This window comes from Genypterus blacodes, unplaced genomic scaffold, assembly GCF_046128005.1.
Source record: "Genypterus blacodes isolate CSIRO-AG114 ecotype Tasmania unplaced genomic scaffold, CSIRO-AGI_Gbla_v1 ptg000019l_1, whole genome shotgun sequence".
Classification (NCBI taxonomy): Eukaryota; Metazoa; Chordata; class Actinopteri; order Ophidiiformes; family Ophidiidae; genus Genypterus; species Genypterus blacodes.
In genome coordinates this window covers 3,093,118-3,112,313 of record NW_027466832.1, presented here as the reverse complement: position 1 = coordinate 3,112,313, position 19,196 = coordinate 3,093,118, and the positions used below count along the sequence as shown (strand labels likewise).

General features: G+C 39.7%; 1 protein-coding gene across 9 annotated transcripts in view; it reads left to right on the top strand.

Moving 5' to 3' along the window:
- The window catches only part of nlgn1 (neuroligin 1), a 206,640-nt gene that overhangs the window by 67,873 nt on the left and 119,571 nt on the right, over window positions 1–19,196 (top strand). For 3 of the 9 annotated variants that reach the window (XM_076141603.1, XM_076141599.1, XM_076141602.1), the window contains one exon: window positions 16,914–17,066. In XM_076141603.1, coding sequence (XP_075997718.1) covers window positions 16,914–17,066 — 153 coding nt within the window. Of the gene's footprint in view, window positions 1–57; window positions 97–8,915; window positions 8,976–16,889; window positions 17,067–19,196 lie in introns of all 9 variants that reach the window. The other 6 variants (XM_076141596.1, XM_076141595.1, XM_076141600.1 and 3 more) reach the window with 5 other exon arrangements.

Genomic DNA, 19,196 nt, shown 5'->3' with positions numbered 1-19,196 from the left:
AGCCAAACCTCTCAAAATAGCCCAAATGGGAAATGTTTTCATTAATATTTTTCACAGATGCACATTACAAGACACATATCTATCAAGTCAGTTTAGGTGTTATATTCACGTGTAGTGATTGGCCACTTTTTGGCATGATTGCATGCAATGGCTGGTCTCATGTCTCAATCAGGAGTGTGTATTTCAATGCAATCTATGATTCTTTTTCAGGTACTTTGAGTTTCCAATTGATGGCATGATTGTACATCGATTCCATATCTTAACAGTGTTGTGGCTGAGAAGATTGTCATAACTCAATGATGAAATTCAAATGCCCAGTTTGTTTTGTAGAAAATAAGCAACCTGTTCATTGCCTCCAATATTCCCCAGTTTGTAAATTATTTTTTAGTGGTGAAACATGTGGAACATTTAAAATGGCTATTGTTGTGTAACAAGCTCTGCAGTCGGTATATGCTGAAACAGATTGTTAAATTGAGTAAAAATCGACCATGCCAGGCAAAAACTTTTTCTGCATGGTGGGTGTCATTTTGAGGTCAGGGTTTTGGTGTGTGAAATTCATGGGAAAGGCAGCTGGCCATGCAGGTAAAGGCTTGAAGATGTTTCACCTCTCATTCGAAAGGCAACTTTAGTTCTCGCAGACTGGTGGGGATTCCCAGGTGGAGTCATAATCAGGCTTGTTGATACTCCTGATTAGTCATAATCAGGCTTGTTGGAACTCCTGATTAGTTGTCCTGGCTGTGATGATTGTCGTTAGAGTGAGAGTTGTCTGTGGCCAAGGGTGGATAAAGGCGACAGTTGTTGGGGTTCTCCCACAGTCGACAGACAGACCAGCTGTAACAATGTTCATTACAGGCTGAATTTATTGTTTAGTCTCCTGAGGAGGGATGAGAGAACAGCATTGTACGTGGGTGACAGGGGATGTCGTAGACCTCCTTTGCTGTTTGATTTGAGATGGTTTCTCTATCTTTACATAGATCACCTCTTTGACTCCAGTTTCAAACCGTCTTCCCTGTCCAGGATGTGTACATTATTGTCCTTAAAGGAGTGTTCCTTATCCTTTAAGTCAGTGGTTCCCAAACTTTTTCTTTCGCGCCCCACGTATATAGATCAGAAGCTTTGATCGGTCTGATGGGGGGAGATACGATATAAAACAATACGGGTCGGCTGATCGCTCTGACACGCTCTGGACGCTCATTCTCCTGCAGCAAACGAATAAAGATCGCCTCATTCATTTACCTGAGTTGGTACTTATTCATATCACTCCTCTTAGCTCTGTAGCTCTGTGCACCCCTAGGGGTTGTGCCCCCCACTTTGGGAACCACTGCTATAAGTGAAAGTGGACTGCAAAGTCTTGTCCCGAAGAGCCGGCCATCCTGTGTTTAGCCATACGTTGGTAAAATGGTTGTTTTGTTTACCAGATGTACAGGTCTGTGCACTCCTTACTGTGTTGGACAGCATATACTAGGTTGCTCTTCTTGTGGACCATTTGTGGACCATTTTCTCTCTCAGCGTGTTGCTGGGTTTGAAAGCTACAGGTATTTCTCAGATACTCCTGACCCATATGGATTGACGATGTTTTTGCATTTGTTCTTCCTCTCTTCATCCCTCACAGTGCTGGTGTTCATCCTGGTTCTTGAGGCTGTTTTCACAAAGGGTCGGTTAGGCTATCCACAAGATTAAGTGCATTCTTCAGGTGTTAAAGCACCGTCTCTTTGGCCTGGGCACTAGTTGGCACATCATCCGTCCAATGTTGCATGGTTCGGATGACTCCTAGCTGTCATGTCTTGCAGCGTTATTGTTTAACTTTAGTTCATGTTCAGTGTTCAAGTCATGTCCTTAACCATAGTCACGCCATCTTATAGTTTAGTTCATGTTCAGTGTTCAAGTCATGTCCCTAAATCATAGTCACGCCATGTTATAGTTTAACTTTAGTTAATGTTCAGTGTTCAAGTCATGTCCTTAAATTATAGTCACGCCATGTTATAGTTTAGTTCCTGTTCAGTGTTTAATGTCTTGTGCTGTAACGTCTCACGCTATGTTAAGTACCGTCACTCGTGTCTTGTGAATATCTGCCCCGCCCTTGATTGTTGTCACCTGTGTCTCATTACCTCAAGTATAAGTAGTCCATGTCTCCCCTTGTCCGGTGCCAGTTTGTCTTGTGAAGTTGAGGGTTCTAGTTGAAGTATGACATCTAGTCTAGTTTTTGGCCTCATGTATAGTCTTGCAATGTCATGTATATTCTTGTAAAGTCATGTTAAGTTGAGTGTCAAGTCCAACTATCATGTCAAGTCTAGTTTTTGGCCTCATGCATATTTTTGTAAAGCCTTGTTTATCAAAATTAAAGGATTTTGTTATTTGAACCCCTTCGCGAGTCATGCTTTTTGTTCGAGGTTCCCTGACACTAGCTTTTGTTCCAGTAGGTGGTGAGAACCGAAGAGTAAGTATAGGTCTGCGTGAGTCGTGTATACTTCGATGTGAAGGCTCCCATCCTCTTCCATGTGTACGCCACAGTCCAAAAAGGCCAAGCTGTTGTTCTTGACATCCTCTCTTGTGAACTTGATGTTCGTGTTGAAGTTATGTTCCGTGAAGGCTTGTACTTGGTACTACCATGGTTTGGAGTTTGACCCATGTGTTGTCCACATATCTAAACCAGTGGCTCGGTGTTGTTGCTCTGAAAGAATTTAAGGCTCTGTTTTCCACTTCTGCCATATAGAGGATTTCACTGCCTTTGTGTTGGGAACATGATTAAAAACATGGTTAAAAATGGACACAGATGAAACTATGATGTAACCTCCCTGTTTACTTGCATTGCTAAGGCAGTGGAAACAGTAAGGAAACGGCAACTACAGGACAACACCCTCATCAACAGCACTACGGCAGAACAGAGGAAGAAACATAGATGTGCCATGGGCTCACTAGTCTCTCCCATTGTGGCTAATCTCTATATAGAAGAAGTGGATAATAAAGCAATATGTTTCAATGAAGAGGTTCTATGTTCAATAGACTTTCACTTTCACTGCACAATTTGCAAAAAGAAAACATAGTCGTGGTGATGCAACCCATCCTCTCTCCTTTGCAATAGAAAATCAGATTTGGCCCTTTGGTGATTAACTCTTCCTCACCATATCAGACAGGACTGGCCAGTCAGCAGGGCCTATAGGTCCAGCCTTGATGGATTTATTTGCTTCAGGAGATGTTCCAGTTGATGAGGTGTCTGCAGACTGTAGGGTGGTAGCTGTTTATGTTGTGCTTGTCATTCTTTCACTTGCACGCAAATCCAAACATATGCAAGTACAGTTATTAATCCTTTAGTAAGGATACACAGCGGTTCATAAATAACAACACATCAGGCAATACAGAAATACCAGGAATGTGTCCAGAGTTTGCCATTTTTCCATTAGTAACATAATCGCAGCTGTAACATACAATTAACTGAGCTCACCTGCTGCAGGCTGTGCTTTACTAGAGGTAACTGGAGTACTGGGTGTTGTTTGACCTGCAGCTTTATTCAAACATTCAGTATAATCACACTGTACACCACTGCATTAAGTCCAGAGGTAGTGGCCCTGAGCAAGGCACCGAACCCTCAATTGCTCCCCCCTCTGCGAAGGGTGGTAATGTAATGTAAGTCGCTTTGGATAAAAGCGTCTGCCAAATGATCGTAATGTAATGTCCTTTGTGCCATTCAATTGCATATAAAGTAGTACTGTTTTTTATATCTTACATTGAACTTGCTTCAGAGAGTGATGTAATGGGAGATCAGATGTTTCTTTTCCGGCACCTCGGGGCTACTGCAAATATTTCTGGACAGTTCTATAGTAGATGCAGAGCAGCACAAACAACTGCTAAATAGATAAGTAACTAAATGTTTAAACATCTCGACAATGCCCAAGTTCCTTGGAAGGAGCAATTATCAGAATCAGAATCAGAATCAGAATCACTTTATTTGCCAATTAAGTTTGCACTTAAGAGGAATTTGCTGTGGTTATTATCCAGATAGTTAGCTGTTGGCTTGCTTTTCAGATATCGGACTATATATACTATATTGATTTGACTCATATCCTTCAATATGTGTCTGAGTCAGCAGACTATCATTATCTAGTGATAGCTTTAATGCTACTTAGCTAGGTACTACCCATCTACACACAAAACAGCATTTTTTGATGACAACATATCCCTGTGTTGGGCTGTCTTCACACCCCCTTGTATCTCTGTTTTCAGCCTTGCGCAGCTAAAGGACCTTTTCATTAGGAGTAAACCCAATGTGCAAATTGATATCTGCGTCTTGACATCTTTCAATCAGTCATTCAGGACACACAGTGCTTCTCATACTACTACTACAGCTACTACATCTTGCTGCTGCCAGGCTGTCGGTGATGTGCCTCAAACAGTAACCCATCCCTCACACTTATGTGCTCAGCACAGTTGAAGGCCAGGGCCTTCATTTGTGAGTATCAGGAGCACAAATTGTATTCCTTTCTTTCTTTCTTTGTTTATTTGTTACCTCAAGGCAAAAAATGAGAAAGGGTCGCCCACTGGCAAATGTTTATTAATTCTATTCCATTTAAACATTTCCTTTAAGGGCGACCAGCGCCCCCAGAGAGGAGGGTGGCACCCTAGATGACCGCCTTTATGGCCTATACCTTGAGCTGGCCCAGTGTGTAGTTGTTGTGGACAAGTGTTTTGACGTCAGTGCTTTTCGGGAGCCGGCATGGTCTGTCTGTCGACTGTAAATGGTCACATTGGTAAATGGTCACATTGGTTATCATGGGTGCCGAAATCAAAATAACTGCACGCCACGTTATTCCTGGTACGTCCGTGTCCAGTGTGGCCTTTGGGTTACGCTCAGGGGAAACAACAACTATTTCTAATGGCTATACGGTGACACCAAATATTAACAACAATTAGGCCAGAAAAGTATTGTAACAGACTTACAATGTTGGAAAACATGACTACTGAATACAGTTATGTCCCTGTAAAACCAAGTATTTATGATTTACTTCCTAATTTCCTTCACAGTGTGAACATGGAAAGAAAATTCTCGTGTTCACCTGAAATGCTATTCCGTTTCTACTGGCACCCTCCGACATGCCATCGTTTACGATTCACATCAGGGGGCTTGGACCCCTTTCACTTCACACTTGCGTGCAAGTCTAGTCATTCAAACTTGCTTGCAAGTGTAGTCCTCATATTACTAGTGTTACATTTATCCTGTGTTTTTTAGTTATAGTTTTATGGCTTGTCATTGTAATTTTGTCGCAACACTGCGTGAGACTGTATGTGTGATTTCTCCCTTTTTCAGTACATCAAGATAGATCAAAAGCTGCCAGTATTTTACTGGAATTGTGGATGGGGTGAATCACTCCCTTACTTGACACACATTGCACATGTGTCAATCAAACAAGCCTGAATATGTATACAGCAATTAGCAGTAGAAACTATAGTCAGCTGTCTTCCACATGTGTCTCTGTCTGACTCAATGTCAATGGACTGAGATGCAATCTTACTCAATATTTCTGACTTACAAACACCCTATTGATAAAAGAGCCTCAAGACCAATTTGCAAACTATTGAACCAAAAAAAAATCCTTTCAATATACGTATATATGTCCAATTCAGTCATTATTAGAAAACTAAAGGGGATTGTTTGTCTTGTTTAGGCATGATAATAGTTGGATCACCAGTGGGTGACAGGGTCTACAGCATGCATAGATACTACTGTGGCTATACTATATGTATAATACCATATCACATGCAGCTGTAACTTCGAAACAGCTAGCAGATGTGAACATTAGGTCAAATAAATTAAGTGAAAATATGTATTACATACTTTGGGTCTTACAATAATATAAATCACTGATCCTATAAATACAACTTAAGTCATAAAACATCTCACATAACACATAAGGTCAAAGCCGAAAGAGTTGGAGATTTCTGCATCACAAAACTGCAACTCTCTCTAAGGGCTGGTGCTGTTGAAGGTATTCCTTATGACATCAAGATCCAGACTGAATATGGCCGTGAACATGCATCAGAGCAAAGTGTATAAGTCTTTCTGTGTCATTGTGTGACTATAATAGAAAGAAATTCACTGTGATGAACCAGATGAGATGGGACAAAATTGGCAGCAAAGTTTAGGAAATATTACACGAGTTTATGTCTACAAGCACTTTCAGGCGGAGCTCTAGTCAGGCTGTGCCCAAGGTCAATGATCTACATTTACTGCTTGGACCTGGTTGCTACCTTGATAAGCACTTTTCACAAAATCTGTCTCACTTGCTCATGTTTTTAATTGTTTATTGCTTAATACAAAGGTTTGTTGTGAGAACCACTACTTCAAAGCAAAGACGAATTGATGGAAACAAAGTAAAATATGAGACATGTGGTGAGAAAAAGCATAAGCAAGGAGAGAAGGTTCCCTGAGACAAAATGTAAGGAGAAAGAAGGTAAGAATAATATATGAAACAGTAATAGGGACAGAGTCAGATAGGAAGAGTGATCAGAATTCAAGGCAGCTTGGACATTTCATGTACAACACTTGCGTGGTGTGACAGGTAGGGCTTTGCAGTGGGGAGCATGGAATTAACACATGAGTGGGAGATACTACTGTGTTTTTATTTGGGGTGTGTTGAAGTGTCATACACCTGTCTTCCCTCCTCTGATACCCACTAACCTTCAGTCAGACATGTCACTGTAATAGCAGTATATTGCATGTGCAGCACTGTGGCCACATCAATCACAGTTCTTATTATTTTATTTTTAAAACTCTACAGCTACACAACAAGTACAGATGGGGTAGGGCAAACACAATATATGGTCCATTCTAACAGTGCTAGATGCCTGTCCAAGAAAACCTGTGATGCTTGTTTTGGGTGAAGAAAATAGAAACACTGTGAGGTCCAAGATCTGTTTGTGCCATACTTTCACATTGTTAAAGCAAGCATACAGTCTATCATTATTTGGTTGCCTGTTTGAGAATCCCCAAATGCCAATTCCAAAGAGTCAGAGCTCAGTTTCATTTGACAAGCAGTTTTAGGTCGATGGCAGACTAATTGCCTATAAGTAGTCGATCTGACCAATTTAGAAGTCTTGCAAGCCAAAATCACAATTGAATGAGGATCTCTGATTGTGTGTGTGTGTGTGTGTGTGTGTGTGTGTGTGTGTGTGTGTGTGTGTGTGTGTGTGTTTGTGTGTCTGTGTGCATGTGTGTGTGTGTGTGTGTGTGTGTTTACACGTGTGACAAAGATCATTCATAAATGTTGTGAGCTTTTCTAATATGATCGTAGTGACATTTAAGTGGCTTGATTTTTGAGGGGCTTGCCTTCTTGATTGGTTGACTAATTATTGATATGACAAATGCATATCCTTCAACTATCTCTGTGGTCATATACATCTTTATTTTGTAGGGGAAGGTCTCCATTATGTTTCTAGATGCCTTGGTCATCTGCCCTTGTTGTACGGTATTGAAAGGACTGTAGCTGCAAAAAAAACTTTATGAAGAGGCTTGATTCACACAAAAATTGAAGCTCAGAAGACCTTAATGGAACTCTTGGTTTTAGAACACATTTTCAATGTACTGTACCTTGTCAAGGCAAAGTAATTACTGTAATGAGATCAGCCATCTCGGCCATCAGGATATGTTGCATGTTTACGTATCCTGAAATAGCTGATGGCAGCTCCTGGTTAAGAAAATGATTAAGCTATGAGAATACTTTAAGACTTTAAGTGTGAAGTCACTGCTGAGGAATAGATGTCTTTGAAATAAGAACAGCACATCATGTAAGGATTCAGGGCCATTGTGTCAAACCCCATGTCACCATGTGTATGGATGTTATTGTTATACTGTGTGTGTGTGTGTGTGTGTGTGTGTGTGTGTGTGTGTAAGGCTGTACCTTTGTGCGATGTCCTGCTGCATGTTTCAAGATCAGAATAGTTGCGTGTTCTTCTGTTTTATGCGTGTCTGTTACTTTTTGTTTTAACATGCATATGTTTGTATCTGTACTATAACTCGTACTTATAGTGGTACTGTTTCCTGGTTCTACCAAAGAAGCCTTTGACCACTCCCCCTTCACACCACACTACATCATTCGTTTAAGATATCCAAGCATTTAAAAAAGAAATATATTGTGTTATTGTGCAGAAATAGAGAAAAAAATATCAAACTGCATGAATAGATGCTAGTGCCCTGCTGGAATCAGAAACTAATTTGGTTCCTACTCCACTATGTACTATGTGATGTTTCAGGGAAGGCTGGAGTAGCTTGCAAGGTTACTTGCATTACTGATTGGCTTGAAGCTTTGCTTGGAAATGGGAACTATTGTTAATGTTGTACAAATGACGACAAAGTTTTTCCATTTAATTTTAGTGCATACTTTCTTGAAAAATGTAGATATTACTGTAAATTACTGTCTACACATGGCATTGGCTGTGTATGTCTGTCAATTCAGATACTATCATAAATGCAGGGGGAGTTATTCTCAGGCTCCTTTTGTCTCAGGCTTCAGTTACATAAATGTTTTTCTATAACATTTCCTTTGCTTACAGTGTTATTTTTTATTTCTGAAATATGGACAAGATATTGTGACTGTATACTTTTAATCCAAAGAGGGATTCTTTGTTAATTCTTCATTTTCAACAGAGAGCTGGTATTTTTCCCTGTTTTTTTTAAATCTCTCTTTTCTTCCTCATTTTTATTCACCTAAATGACTTGTGTACCTACAGTTAAGTCCTACTGAAACCATGTGATAGAAATGTACATTGTGGTAATGATTAATTAGTCTCCTTGTCAGAATATTTTTCCAGAAAGGGGCTACAAAAACAATTAACACTTGATCTTTTGAGAGCATCTTTTGAAGGCTGTGTGTGTTTCTTGATCACCCTGTTTTCCTCCATCTTCTCCTTCTTGGTCCTTATAGGTCCCCTTACAAAGAAAAACACTGATGATTTAGGTGATAGTGACCGCACGGACGACGAAGGTATTTTTTCCCTCGATGCCAAAGTGATTGCATGACAAGCAAAACCAAACTTACCCTTTGTCCTCCAATTTTTTTCTTCTTTGATTTTCTTAAATTTCTTGTCCTTTTTTTGAGAGTGATGGACATTTTGTTTTTGCTCTTTACTCGTTTTACTCTTTTTGGGCTGGATGTGTTTTGTCCTGTTCAGCTTGATGTCTAAAGAATATGTTTTCATGTCTACCACTAGTCTTTGATTAATAATATGATATTAATTCTTTGCTTGAATTTGTTTTTGTTACTTTTTAAAAATAACTTTTCTGTGTTGCATCCCGCCAGCAGAATAAGTAACAATTAATCCTTTAGCCAGCTCTTAATACATTCTTGCATGTTTTTCTTTTTATTCTCTTTCACCAAAAAATCCATGTTAAAAAGATTTGCCACTGGCTAACTGGCATAATTTTTACCTATACTAAAACTTAGACTTGTTTACTTCTATCTTTTTAAATGCATATGAAAAAAACATATCGGAAATATAGTCAAACATTAATATAAGTGTTTCTCTGGTGAAATATGGGCTATTGTCACATGGACAGTATGCATTTACACAAGCATGGCCTTACAGGTCACCCACCGGCCGTGGCTATTTGATCAGGACCTGAGACTAGGTTTATGGCCTATGGCCATATTATACGTTAGTATCAGAATTAGTAGAGAATTGCTTAAGCAGCAGTTATATAAAATAAATTCTAAAGTTGTTGTGAGGTCATTGATTTAATAAAAAATCAGTGGACATGTCCTACAGAACGACAAATTCTGTAAATATCAGACTGAAGTGCAGAAGGGAAAAAGGCAGGCAGAAAAACAGTAGCCAAGTACAACCCAAATTATATTCAAGTGCGGTCAGGTTAGGTCCCAAGGCATTGCCTAAGATCACGGGTCTCTGTGTCAATATAGCCTACAGATGACTTAACAAACACAAATTACCTATCAGCTCTTTTTCAGATGAGATGGAGATCATGAACTGAAGTGGAGGAAATTATTTGTTGACACAACGAAGAAGTTAAAATACATAGTGGTAGTTAATTCGTGGAGCATCTTGCGACTGGTAGTGTCTGTTCAGGTTGATGAAAGACCACAATTTTATAGTCTAATTATACTTGGTTAAGATCCAACTATGTCCTGATCCTATCTGGGAACACATGAAGACTCTTTTAAAAATAAGGAAATACACTCTTACTATAAATTTCTATTCTGCATAAACACGTAAATACATAGAAATGACAAAAAATACAAAAGCCACTTTTGACCCCTGCATCAACATTAATGTTCTTTAAAGCTGTTTAATCCAACTATGACTCATTACCATTGGTATATACACAATATTTGCTGTTTGAAAGTTAATTTGCTTAAAATCCTTTTATTCATCTCACTAAGACAAAGAGGACTCACTGCCATACAAAAACCCTTTGAAAAGTTGTGTAAGGAATAAAATGTCCTCAATAAAACCCTAAGATTGAATCATATCCCCTTGCGGCTGCCATGGCAACTGAGGCTGAAAGACTCAATAAGGAACCATAACTGTATAATGTCACAAAGTAAACAGCAATTACATCCCAATAAGACTCAAAAGCATTCCTGATCCCTTTGAGCCATGCCATTATGTTGTTTTTCTGGGAGCTCTGTCTCATGCAGAGGGACTTACACAGACCTACTCAATGAAATCCCGGCAGGCTTCAAGCATGATCTTGGTATCAGATTCAGGGCAGACAACTAATCCAGTTTTAATACAGAGGGAAAAATGCTGGCGAAATCCCTCACACACAAACTGTCACCACCATTCACATTCTCTATTGATATGCGAGCCAAACACTCCATTATGCTGACAATACATTCAAATCAAAGAAGTCAACATAATAGTCTCTCCAGCTTTTTATGATTCCGTGATCGTGGAATTCAATGCAAATTCAACAAAATGCAGCAATTTTTCATGATGCTGAGGAAACTACCGGAGTGCATCAAGTTGCAGGGAACTTCAAAATTATTAACCAAACACAAGTCACTGCAGAAAAGGGGCAACACAAATAATATGCACATTTTAACATCAAGGTATGGAAGGTCCAGAACTCAAACAAAACAAAATAAAAAAAGGCAGTGAAAGAAGTAATCCACATGGAGGACACAAGGACAGGAGCTACAACTGCAAGAACATTGGAAAGTATCAAGTAAAAACACCACAAGAACACTGGGAATGAGGTTACAGGGAAACTCGTGGACAGGAACCAGAAGAAGAAACATCTCAGGCTACAAACAAGAGAGATCATGCAGAGGACAAAGGACAACATGATGGAATACATATACACTGAAGGGACAGGTGTGTGAAATTGGGGAGAGAATGATTGGGTGTTAAGCGGCAGCAGGTGTGGGAAACACATCCACACGAGGGAGGAGCAAACAGAAAAGAATGAGACATGAACAACAGGATCATCCCAGTAATCATCTCCAAAAGACTACCATCTGGTGGACCATCACAGAGCAGGGAAGGTGGTGGCCAGGAGAAGAAATTGTCCAGGCAGACAGTAGTCCCTGGCTGACAGTTTGAAACGGACAGCAGGTGGAACAAGAAGCAGGTGATGAGACAAGAAGCCAGAAGTGGAACTGCTGGAGCCTGAACAGGAACAGAAGCAAGCAATGAGACGACTGCTGCTGGCATCAGGGCAGGGAGACAAACAGAAGCAGGTGACAGGAAAACTACTGCTAAAGTAAGAACAGAACAGAGGCAGGTGACAAGACTGCGGGAGCCAGAGCAGGAATAGGACCAAAGACTTTGGTGTTGGAGCCGGAGCTGGCTATGGGGCAGTTACCGTCATGGGGATTAAACCAGTCTTAATGGACACGGGAATTAAGCTTGTTGGTCGAGTGTAGCCCAGGAGATACAGCCATCAGAAGTAGGCAACTTACCAAACTGAGACTGGGTCTTCTTAAAAAAAGAGAAACATTCACTGATATAGGTCAGCTCCTGGACCTTACCAACTTCCAAAATGTGTCATGGTCAAGGCTGTAGGCCGTGTGACCATCTCTGGGCTTGAGTGAGGACTCAAATCGCAGGCCATGCAAAAATAAAGTCAGAAGCAGTTGACTAATGTTCAGTCTCAGATACAAAACTCAAGTCACAGTGGAAAACGGACAACACAAATAGGCACAGAAAGGTTGCGGGGCATAAAAAAATCGACAACTGAAATAACAAAGCAGGGCAAAAGTAAATTCAAATGAAACGAAAGGTAATCCACTAAACGAAAATGCAGACACCCAGAACTTAGCAGCAAAACAAAAGAGCTTGAGGAATAAATGAGGTCTCCAGGAACACAACAGGGAATCCAGCTAGGCAACATGGAGCAAAGCAAGAAATGGGACACGTCTCAGGAGCAGACTTGACACAGGGACCACGACGGGAACGCAAACAAGACGAACTGGCAAAGAATGTAGAACAGGGTACAGTGTATAAATACACTTGGAACAAATAAGGGAAATAAGGATCAGGTGTGTGAGACTGGGGAGAAGAGAACAACTGATGGCTGTCAAAAACGTGACAGGAGGCGAGAAGAACAGCACAAACAAAAGAAACACAATAATACCACAAGAACACTGGGAACAAAATTACAAAGAAGCTCACGTCAGGGACAGGAATCGGAACTGGAAACATTGCAGGCCATGAAGAAGAAGGATTTGGCAGAGGACAAAACAGGCCAGTATATATACACTGGAGGAAGTAATGAAGTAATGGGAATGAGGGTCAGATGTGTGAAGCTGGGAAGAAAGGTGTGACAGATGCATGACTGAGTGTCAAGTGACGGCAAATGTGGGAAACAAAAACCAAGGGGAAACACACACACCAGGGAGAAGCAAACAGAAAAGAACTGGACCAATTTTCCATTTCACTGTATTGTATTGCTTTATGTATCATTTACAAAGATTATGAAAATCGAGTGTGAGGAATCAGATTAATGCATTTGTCACGGAGCAGACTGGCCGGGTAGCGGCTGCTCCTGATGTCCATTCAGCTCAAGTCACCCCATATCACACAAACAGCAAAATCTAGGTACTGTGGAAGTGTTGATGTGTATCGTGTTGATTGCACTGTAAAACAGAGACAGAAAAATCATGATGTAGTTTAGTTTAACTTCAGTTCATTTCAAAGTTAACATAAATATTTGTACATCGAATGAATATGAAACATGTTAAAGGCAAAGGAGTGGGAAATAACACATGTTAAAGTTTAGTTTATCTTTGTGTTACTCTTCCGTGAGAGACAAGTGGAGAGCAGCTGGGTGTAAAGGGTGCACACTCGTCTCCTGGAGCACTCTTAAAGCAAGAAGGGCACACAGAAGTGCTTTTCTAGGGGGCTTCTTTCCCGTTGTATAAGCTAGTTATCATGATGTTGTGGAATTTTTAAAATGTTTTGTCAACATTGCCTTACCAATACATCTGCTGAACTTGCCAACGCTAACAACGTGACATAATGATTAGAATGTTAATGATGTGATGCCTAATGACACAGGACAATAAAGGCTGTTTTATGCATATTGTTTGTGTTCGTTTGTCATGTAAATCTATTAAAACCGTCAATTTGTTCATTTATTCTACAAAATCAACAATTGTTATACATGTACAGTGACAACATAAATGTAACCCCTGCAATTTAAACCCGGATCAGCTTTTTTGCATATAAATTTCCCGAATGACTGATGAAATGTAGTAATAGTAGCCGAGATAAGAACATTGTATTTGTCAAGTCAACACTAGAGTTCAAGAAAATGTAAGCTTTTGAAAATATAAACTGCTGCTGCAAATGTATTACATAATAAATTGGCGGGCATAAGCCATAACATGCATATTCATAATCATGCAGTGGAACCTACAGAGTTCTCCACCAAGCCACCTTAAAGCTGAATAGAATGCATAGCAACATCTCACACAAAACCACCAGTTATTTAGTTTCCAGTTGCTTTTTTGGAGAGTCACGATGGCTTTGCTTCCTGCAGCAAAAGGCTAAACTCAGGATAAAAAACACCTCTGCTCCTCACATCTGCTGTTGGTTTGATAAATCCTCACGCAGAGGGAGACGATACAGGAGTTGTAGCTTCGGCTTCTGGGCATCTTTCAGGGTTGGTTTAGAGAAATCTAAAGCACCTGAATGTCTTTGATCATAACCTCATCCTTAAAGGATGCAATGATCTATTCCATGTTGGCACGGTTCCTATTCTCACCCACACTCATTCCATTCCCTGTAACAATGAATGGTCAAACCACTACAAAACTGCATCTGGATGCCTGCTGTAAAAGCTCTGGCAGGCAGATGTCCTGCTTGTTTCCACAAAACGTTCATTTGAAATAGAAGGCATGCAAATGTAAGGTTGGTTTCTCAATTTTCACAATCAGATCGAATTTGGTTTAAAATTTGGGACACTGGAAATGTCCAATTATCACCTCCTGTCAAACATCACCCCACTTCAGGAAAATGGATGATAGAACTCATAAAGAATGCTTCTAATTAATTGATTAGCCAAAAAGAGTTTGATGCTAAATTCAGCAAGTTAATCCAATGAATCTATCAAATTAAATTACCAAGATAGCATTCTGACATGGCCTCATTGGGACTGTTGGTAAACTAATTAATTAAATTATTCATATTGAGTCCTATTTCACATCTACATCCAGATCACATCTACTTTCTTCTGTCTTAACACCTTTGGTTATTACTTGCATGCTACCATTATCATCATCAGCATCCACATTATCGTCATCATTCATCATCATCGTCAACTGACATTATTAGCATTATTATTGAAATCACAATAACATCATTGTCATCACGATGCATACATTAATAGCATCATCACTGTCATAGCTGTCACTGTTATCATTATTGTCATTATAATCTTTCTGACTACCATAGTTGCTGATCATCATTATCAACAACATTACATCATCCTCATTACAATCCCTGATATCGTCACTTAAACCCTAAATATAATCATCAAGTCAATATCACCTCATCAATATTGCTCTTGCTCAGATTGATCATTCACTGCTTCTCTCATTTGTCAAGCTAAAATATAAGTCCGCCGTTCCTCTCTCTCTCTTTCTCTTTCTCGCAGTCACATATTAGTCATAATCTCCTCCTCCTGACCTTCTTTGTCAGGACTTTCCGGAAGTGTTTCAGAGGAGAGTTATGACGTGCCGCCGCATTGTGGCTGGTGCATGCTGTGATGGAGGGGAACAGAACCACAAGGAGAAAATACAGAATGACAGAGGACAATGAATGACAAGTGATGTAATGAGCTCTGAACATAGACAAGTGTCGTAAAGGACATACACATTATACACACACACACACACACAAACAGCGGCAGCATTGACACCCCCACAATGTCAGTGGGCTTTTAACAGCAAGCTACTGTGGACACACATCACACACAACATTTTGCTTTTCTGCCACTCTCTGTGTCTATAGGCAGAGAATATTTAGTTTTTGTAGAGATATCCCCCATTTAATGTTTGCTATATGATCTCTCTCCTTCATTCATATTAGGAGGATGTAATGAATAGCAGACCAAATAAGATCTAAACTATCTGAATATACAAACGTACTTGAATAGAAGTCTTCATGAATAAGCTACTGTAAATTAGATCAACAAATGATCATTTTTTTCGAACCATGATTGAGCTGTACGGCACTTTCCATTTCCATGCTATTTTCACGTTATTTAATCCCGCCATCATTCTGTGGAAGACATCATTTCCCGTCTGTTATTCCCCAACGATCAAAGATCTTTTTATGTCTTTGGTCTCACAAATTTCTATTTATTTGCTTAGTTGATTCTTTATTCCCTGTAGACTCAGTGATCTCACTGCGGCCCCGAGACCCATAGTGGTAAAACATTGGTAGGATAAATGCTGTGTCCTGCAGTGTGTAATGATGGAGACAGTTAGGAAGCAAGATGAAAAGCTTCATCTGTGTATAACACAAGATGAAAGGGAAAGCTTGTTTTGAACATGTGATGCAGGATGTTGTTAGATCTCCCCACGTCTTCTCATCCTTTTCCCTCAAAGTCTCCCAGACTCGCTGTTCAAAATATGTTATGGGATAAAGCTTCATAATGCAGCTCTCTTTCTTCTACTTAAATCAAACAGATGTAATATATTTTATTATCTAATTCTGCCACTCATCATTCGCCTGACCTTCACTCTGCTCAGATTGATGGATGTGCTTCCACTGAAAAGGAAAATATTGTGATAATAGAATCAGTCCTCCTGCTTTATTGTGGCATGAGTTATTTCATTGGCCATTGTGACAATATGTACAGCTACCAATTTATTTAGGAACTGCTTATTATCTCAGATACGCAAAAATATCTTAATTGTTGAATTACCAGAGATCCACACAACCTTTTCAAACCTTTAAAAATGACCAGTGTCACATAGTAATAACATACAGGTGTTAAAAACTAACATGAATTGTAAGTAAAAATGTCAGTGTCGTGGCACGTCTTCATCGACGTCAAACATTATATGTGAATTTTATTATGTTTTACATTGAAACTACTTTGTTTTTTACGTAGACAGCAATTTAGATGATCTCTCTTTCTGCCAGTCCACTGAACGGAGGAAAATTAAAAGTCTGTACAATAAGTGTCCCATTTTATCAATTGGCTGATGAATAAATAAAGCGGCATTTTCCAATCACCACAAACATGTCATGGCTTTCATGTGGGAAAATGAATGGTATGACACTTCAGACTAACAAGGTTTCCAGTAAGCCAGTGTGCCAAGATTACTCAGAAAAACATTAAAGAGGTGGCGAAAGTATTGAAATTGCATACCTGGCTGTCACCTTTAATCTGCCGTCTAATCAGTCCTTATGCCTTCTCCACCTCCCTCTCTTCCTCCCCCCTCCTACAGACATAAGGGAGAGTGGAAGCCCAAAGCCAGTCATGGTTTTTATCCATGGGGGCTCCTACATGGAAGGAACTGGGAATATGTTTGATGGCAGCATCCTGGCCAGTTATGGAAACGTCATCGTGATAACTGTCAACTACCGACTGGGCATCCTCGGTAAGTGACATTTCCAACCCCAAATTGGTTATGTCTTCCTTCATCCATATGTAATTATTGCTTTTTTTCAGAGTTTAGTCTGAATGTTAAAAGCAGGATCTGCCTGTTTTCAACACTTTGATCTATCTCTCTCCTCCCTTCAAACTCTGCCTATTCCTTCATTGCTCTCTCGTTCTTGAACAGCTAAAGGTTTCAGCTTACATATAGTGTCAAGCCCCAAACATTGTTCTTTTTGCCATTTGTGTTTCAGCTCTGGTTTGAAATGCTTCACTGAGATAATAGTTCAGTGAGAACTTTTGCTCCTTGGTTGGCTTACTGGTTCTTCACCTGCTCTTGAATATTTCTTATTGTCCTAGTTCTTCTCCTTGTTGTTTGTTGAACCCTATGTTTGCCACACTTAGTTAGTGCTGTGATTTGAATTTTACTGTATATCAGCAGACTACATGACCTGAACTGTGGCTCATTTCTCTTCTCACCGTTATTTTTTAAAGAAAATGCATTCAGTGATTCAAAATCAGTAATTTTTTGTGAATTACTCTATTTTAACCAGCAGCAGAACTTAATCTTTAGAGTTAGTTTGAACAGACACTGATTGATTGAACTGATTTACAACAGTTGATTTACAACTCACAGTTTTAATTCATCAGCATTTGCACAAAATTAGCTATTTAGTGATTTTACATGGGGCAAATAAAGATAGTTGTGGGATGATCAGTATAATCCTACCTAAAAATGCATCTAGAATATGAAGTTTTGGTTTATAGATTAATAGACTCATCAACTTCTGAGTGTTTTGAAATCACTTTGTTTGCTTTTTGATGTAGCATATTGAATTCTTTGCAGCATTTTTAGTTATCGTAACGCACCACAGTGCATTCTTTTTTTACTTTCATTAGGATTTTCCACAACACAATGCAAATAATAGACACAGAGGAAACTAAATGAAACACTGGATGACCATACTTGAAGATTTTCTTGATGTTAGGAGTGGCAGAAGGTTGGCATGTTGAGATTATCAAGTGGGCAGCCCCCTTCTTCGGCATTTCATGTCCAGGGGCCTCAACAGTTGTTTCTGACATCCCAAAATCTTTCTGCCTTGCTGCTATATAGTTCCCAATAGTTGCTTTTATATAGGCAATAGTGGCATCATCATCAAGCTAACAGGGTTGCAACAGTGATGTCATGGCATCTGCGAGGAGCTCAACAGTGAATTCTGGTGACACACAGTCCCCCATCTTTTCCAGCTTTTTCTCCACTGTGCCTACGAGTTGCTCCAAAAGTTGGGTCAACTCTGTAATTGTCTCCCATTGTTTCTTATCAGCTGCATTTGGTCACTTCATATGTGGCCTGTGTCCGTTTGTCTTCCTCTCTGGGGAAGGACAAAAAAGAAACAGGGCACTTTAATGAAAATAATGACAACACTACTATATCACACAACTCGTGACTTTGTACCTGCAAACACACAGTGAAAGAAAAAGGAGGATGACTGCATACTATGGAGTTTGCTGGTCAGGTTCAGCTTCCATATATCAAAAAAGCTATTAAAATTGTCAATCACGCCATATCAAACTTCATTGAGCTCAGCTAACCAAGCTTTAACTGTAAAAAAAATAAAGATACTTGTTCAACTCACTGTAGGAGAATTTGGCCAACTCCGTCGGACCGATCAGCCGACCCTCACGGCGGGGCGCGGAAAAATTCTGATCTATTAAAGGGGGGCCCTGCAGAAAATGTTTGGGAACCACTGTTCTAATCCATTAGAAAAACTGTCGATCAAACACATAGGCCCACTCCACTTGATCAAATGTCTTTTCCATATGGAGGTAGAGGGCATTAGAACACTCCCTATGCTTTGGTATATTATGTTAATCACTCTTCTGACATTAAAAAATGAGAAATTAATGGGGACAAAGCCAGTTACTATGAAAGATGGATGACATATTTATTTTACCCATAGGCTAATACGTTCAAGTTCAATAATGCAATGGGAAGAAAAGACGAAGGTTTAGCATCAGGCTGAACTTCCATACCTTTACCTTGTTGTAGTTATACTGAAATATTGGCTTTTTGTAGTGTGCAGGGGAATTTCACAGTTACACAGAGTGAATATCCTCAAAATAAGAGGAGCCA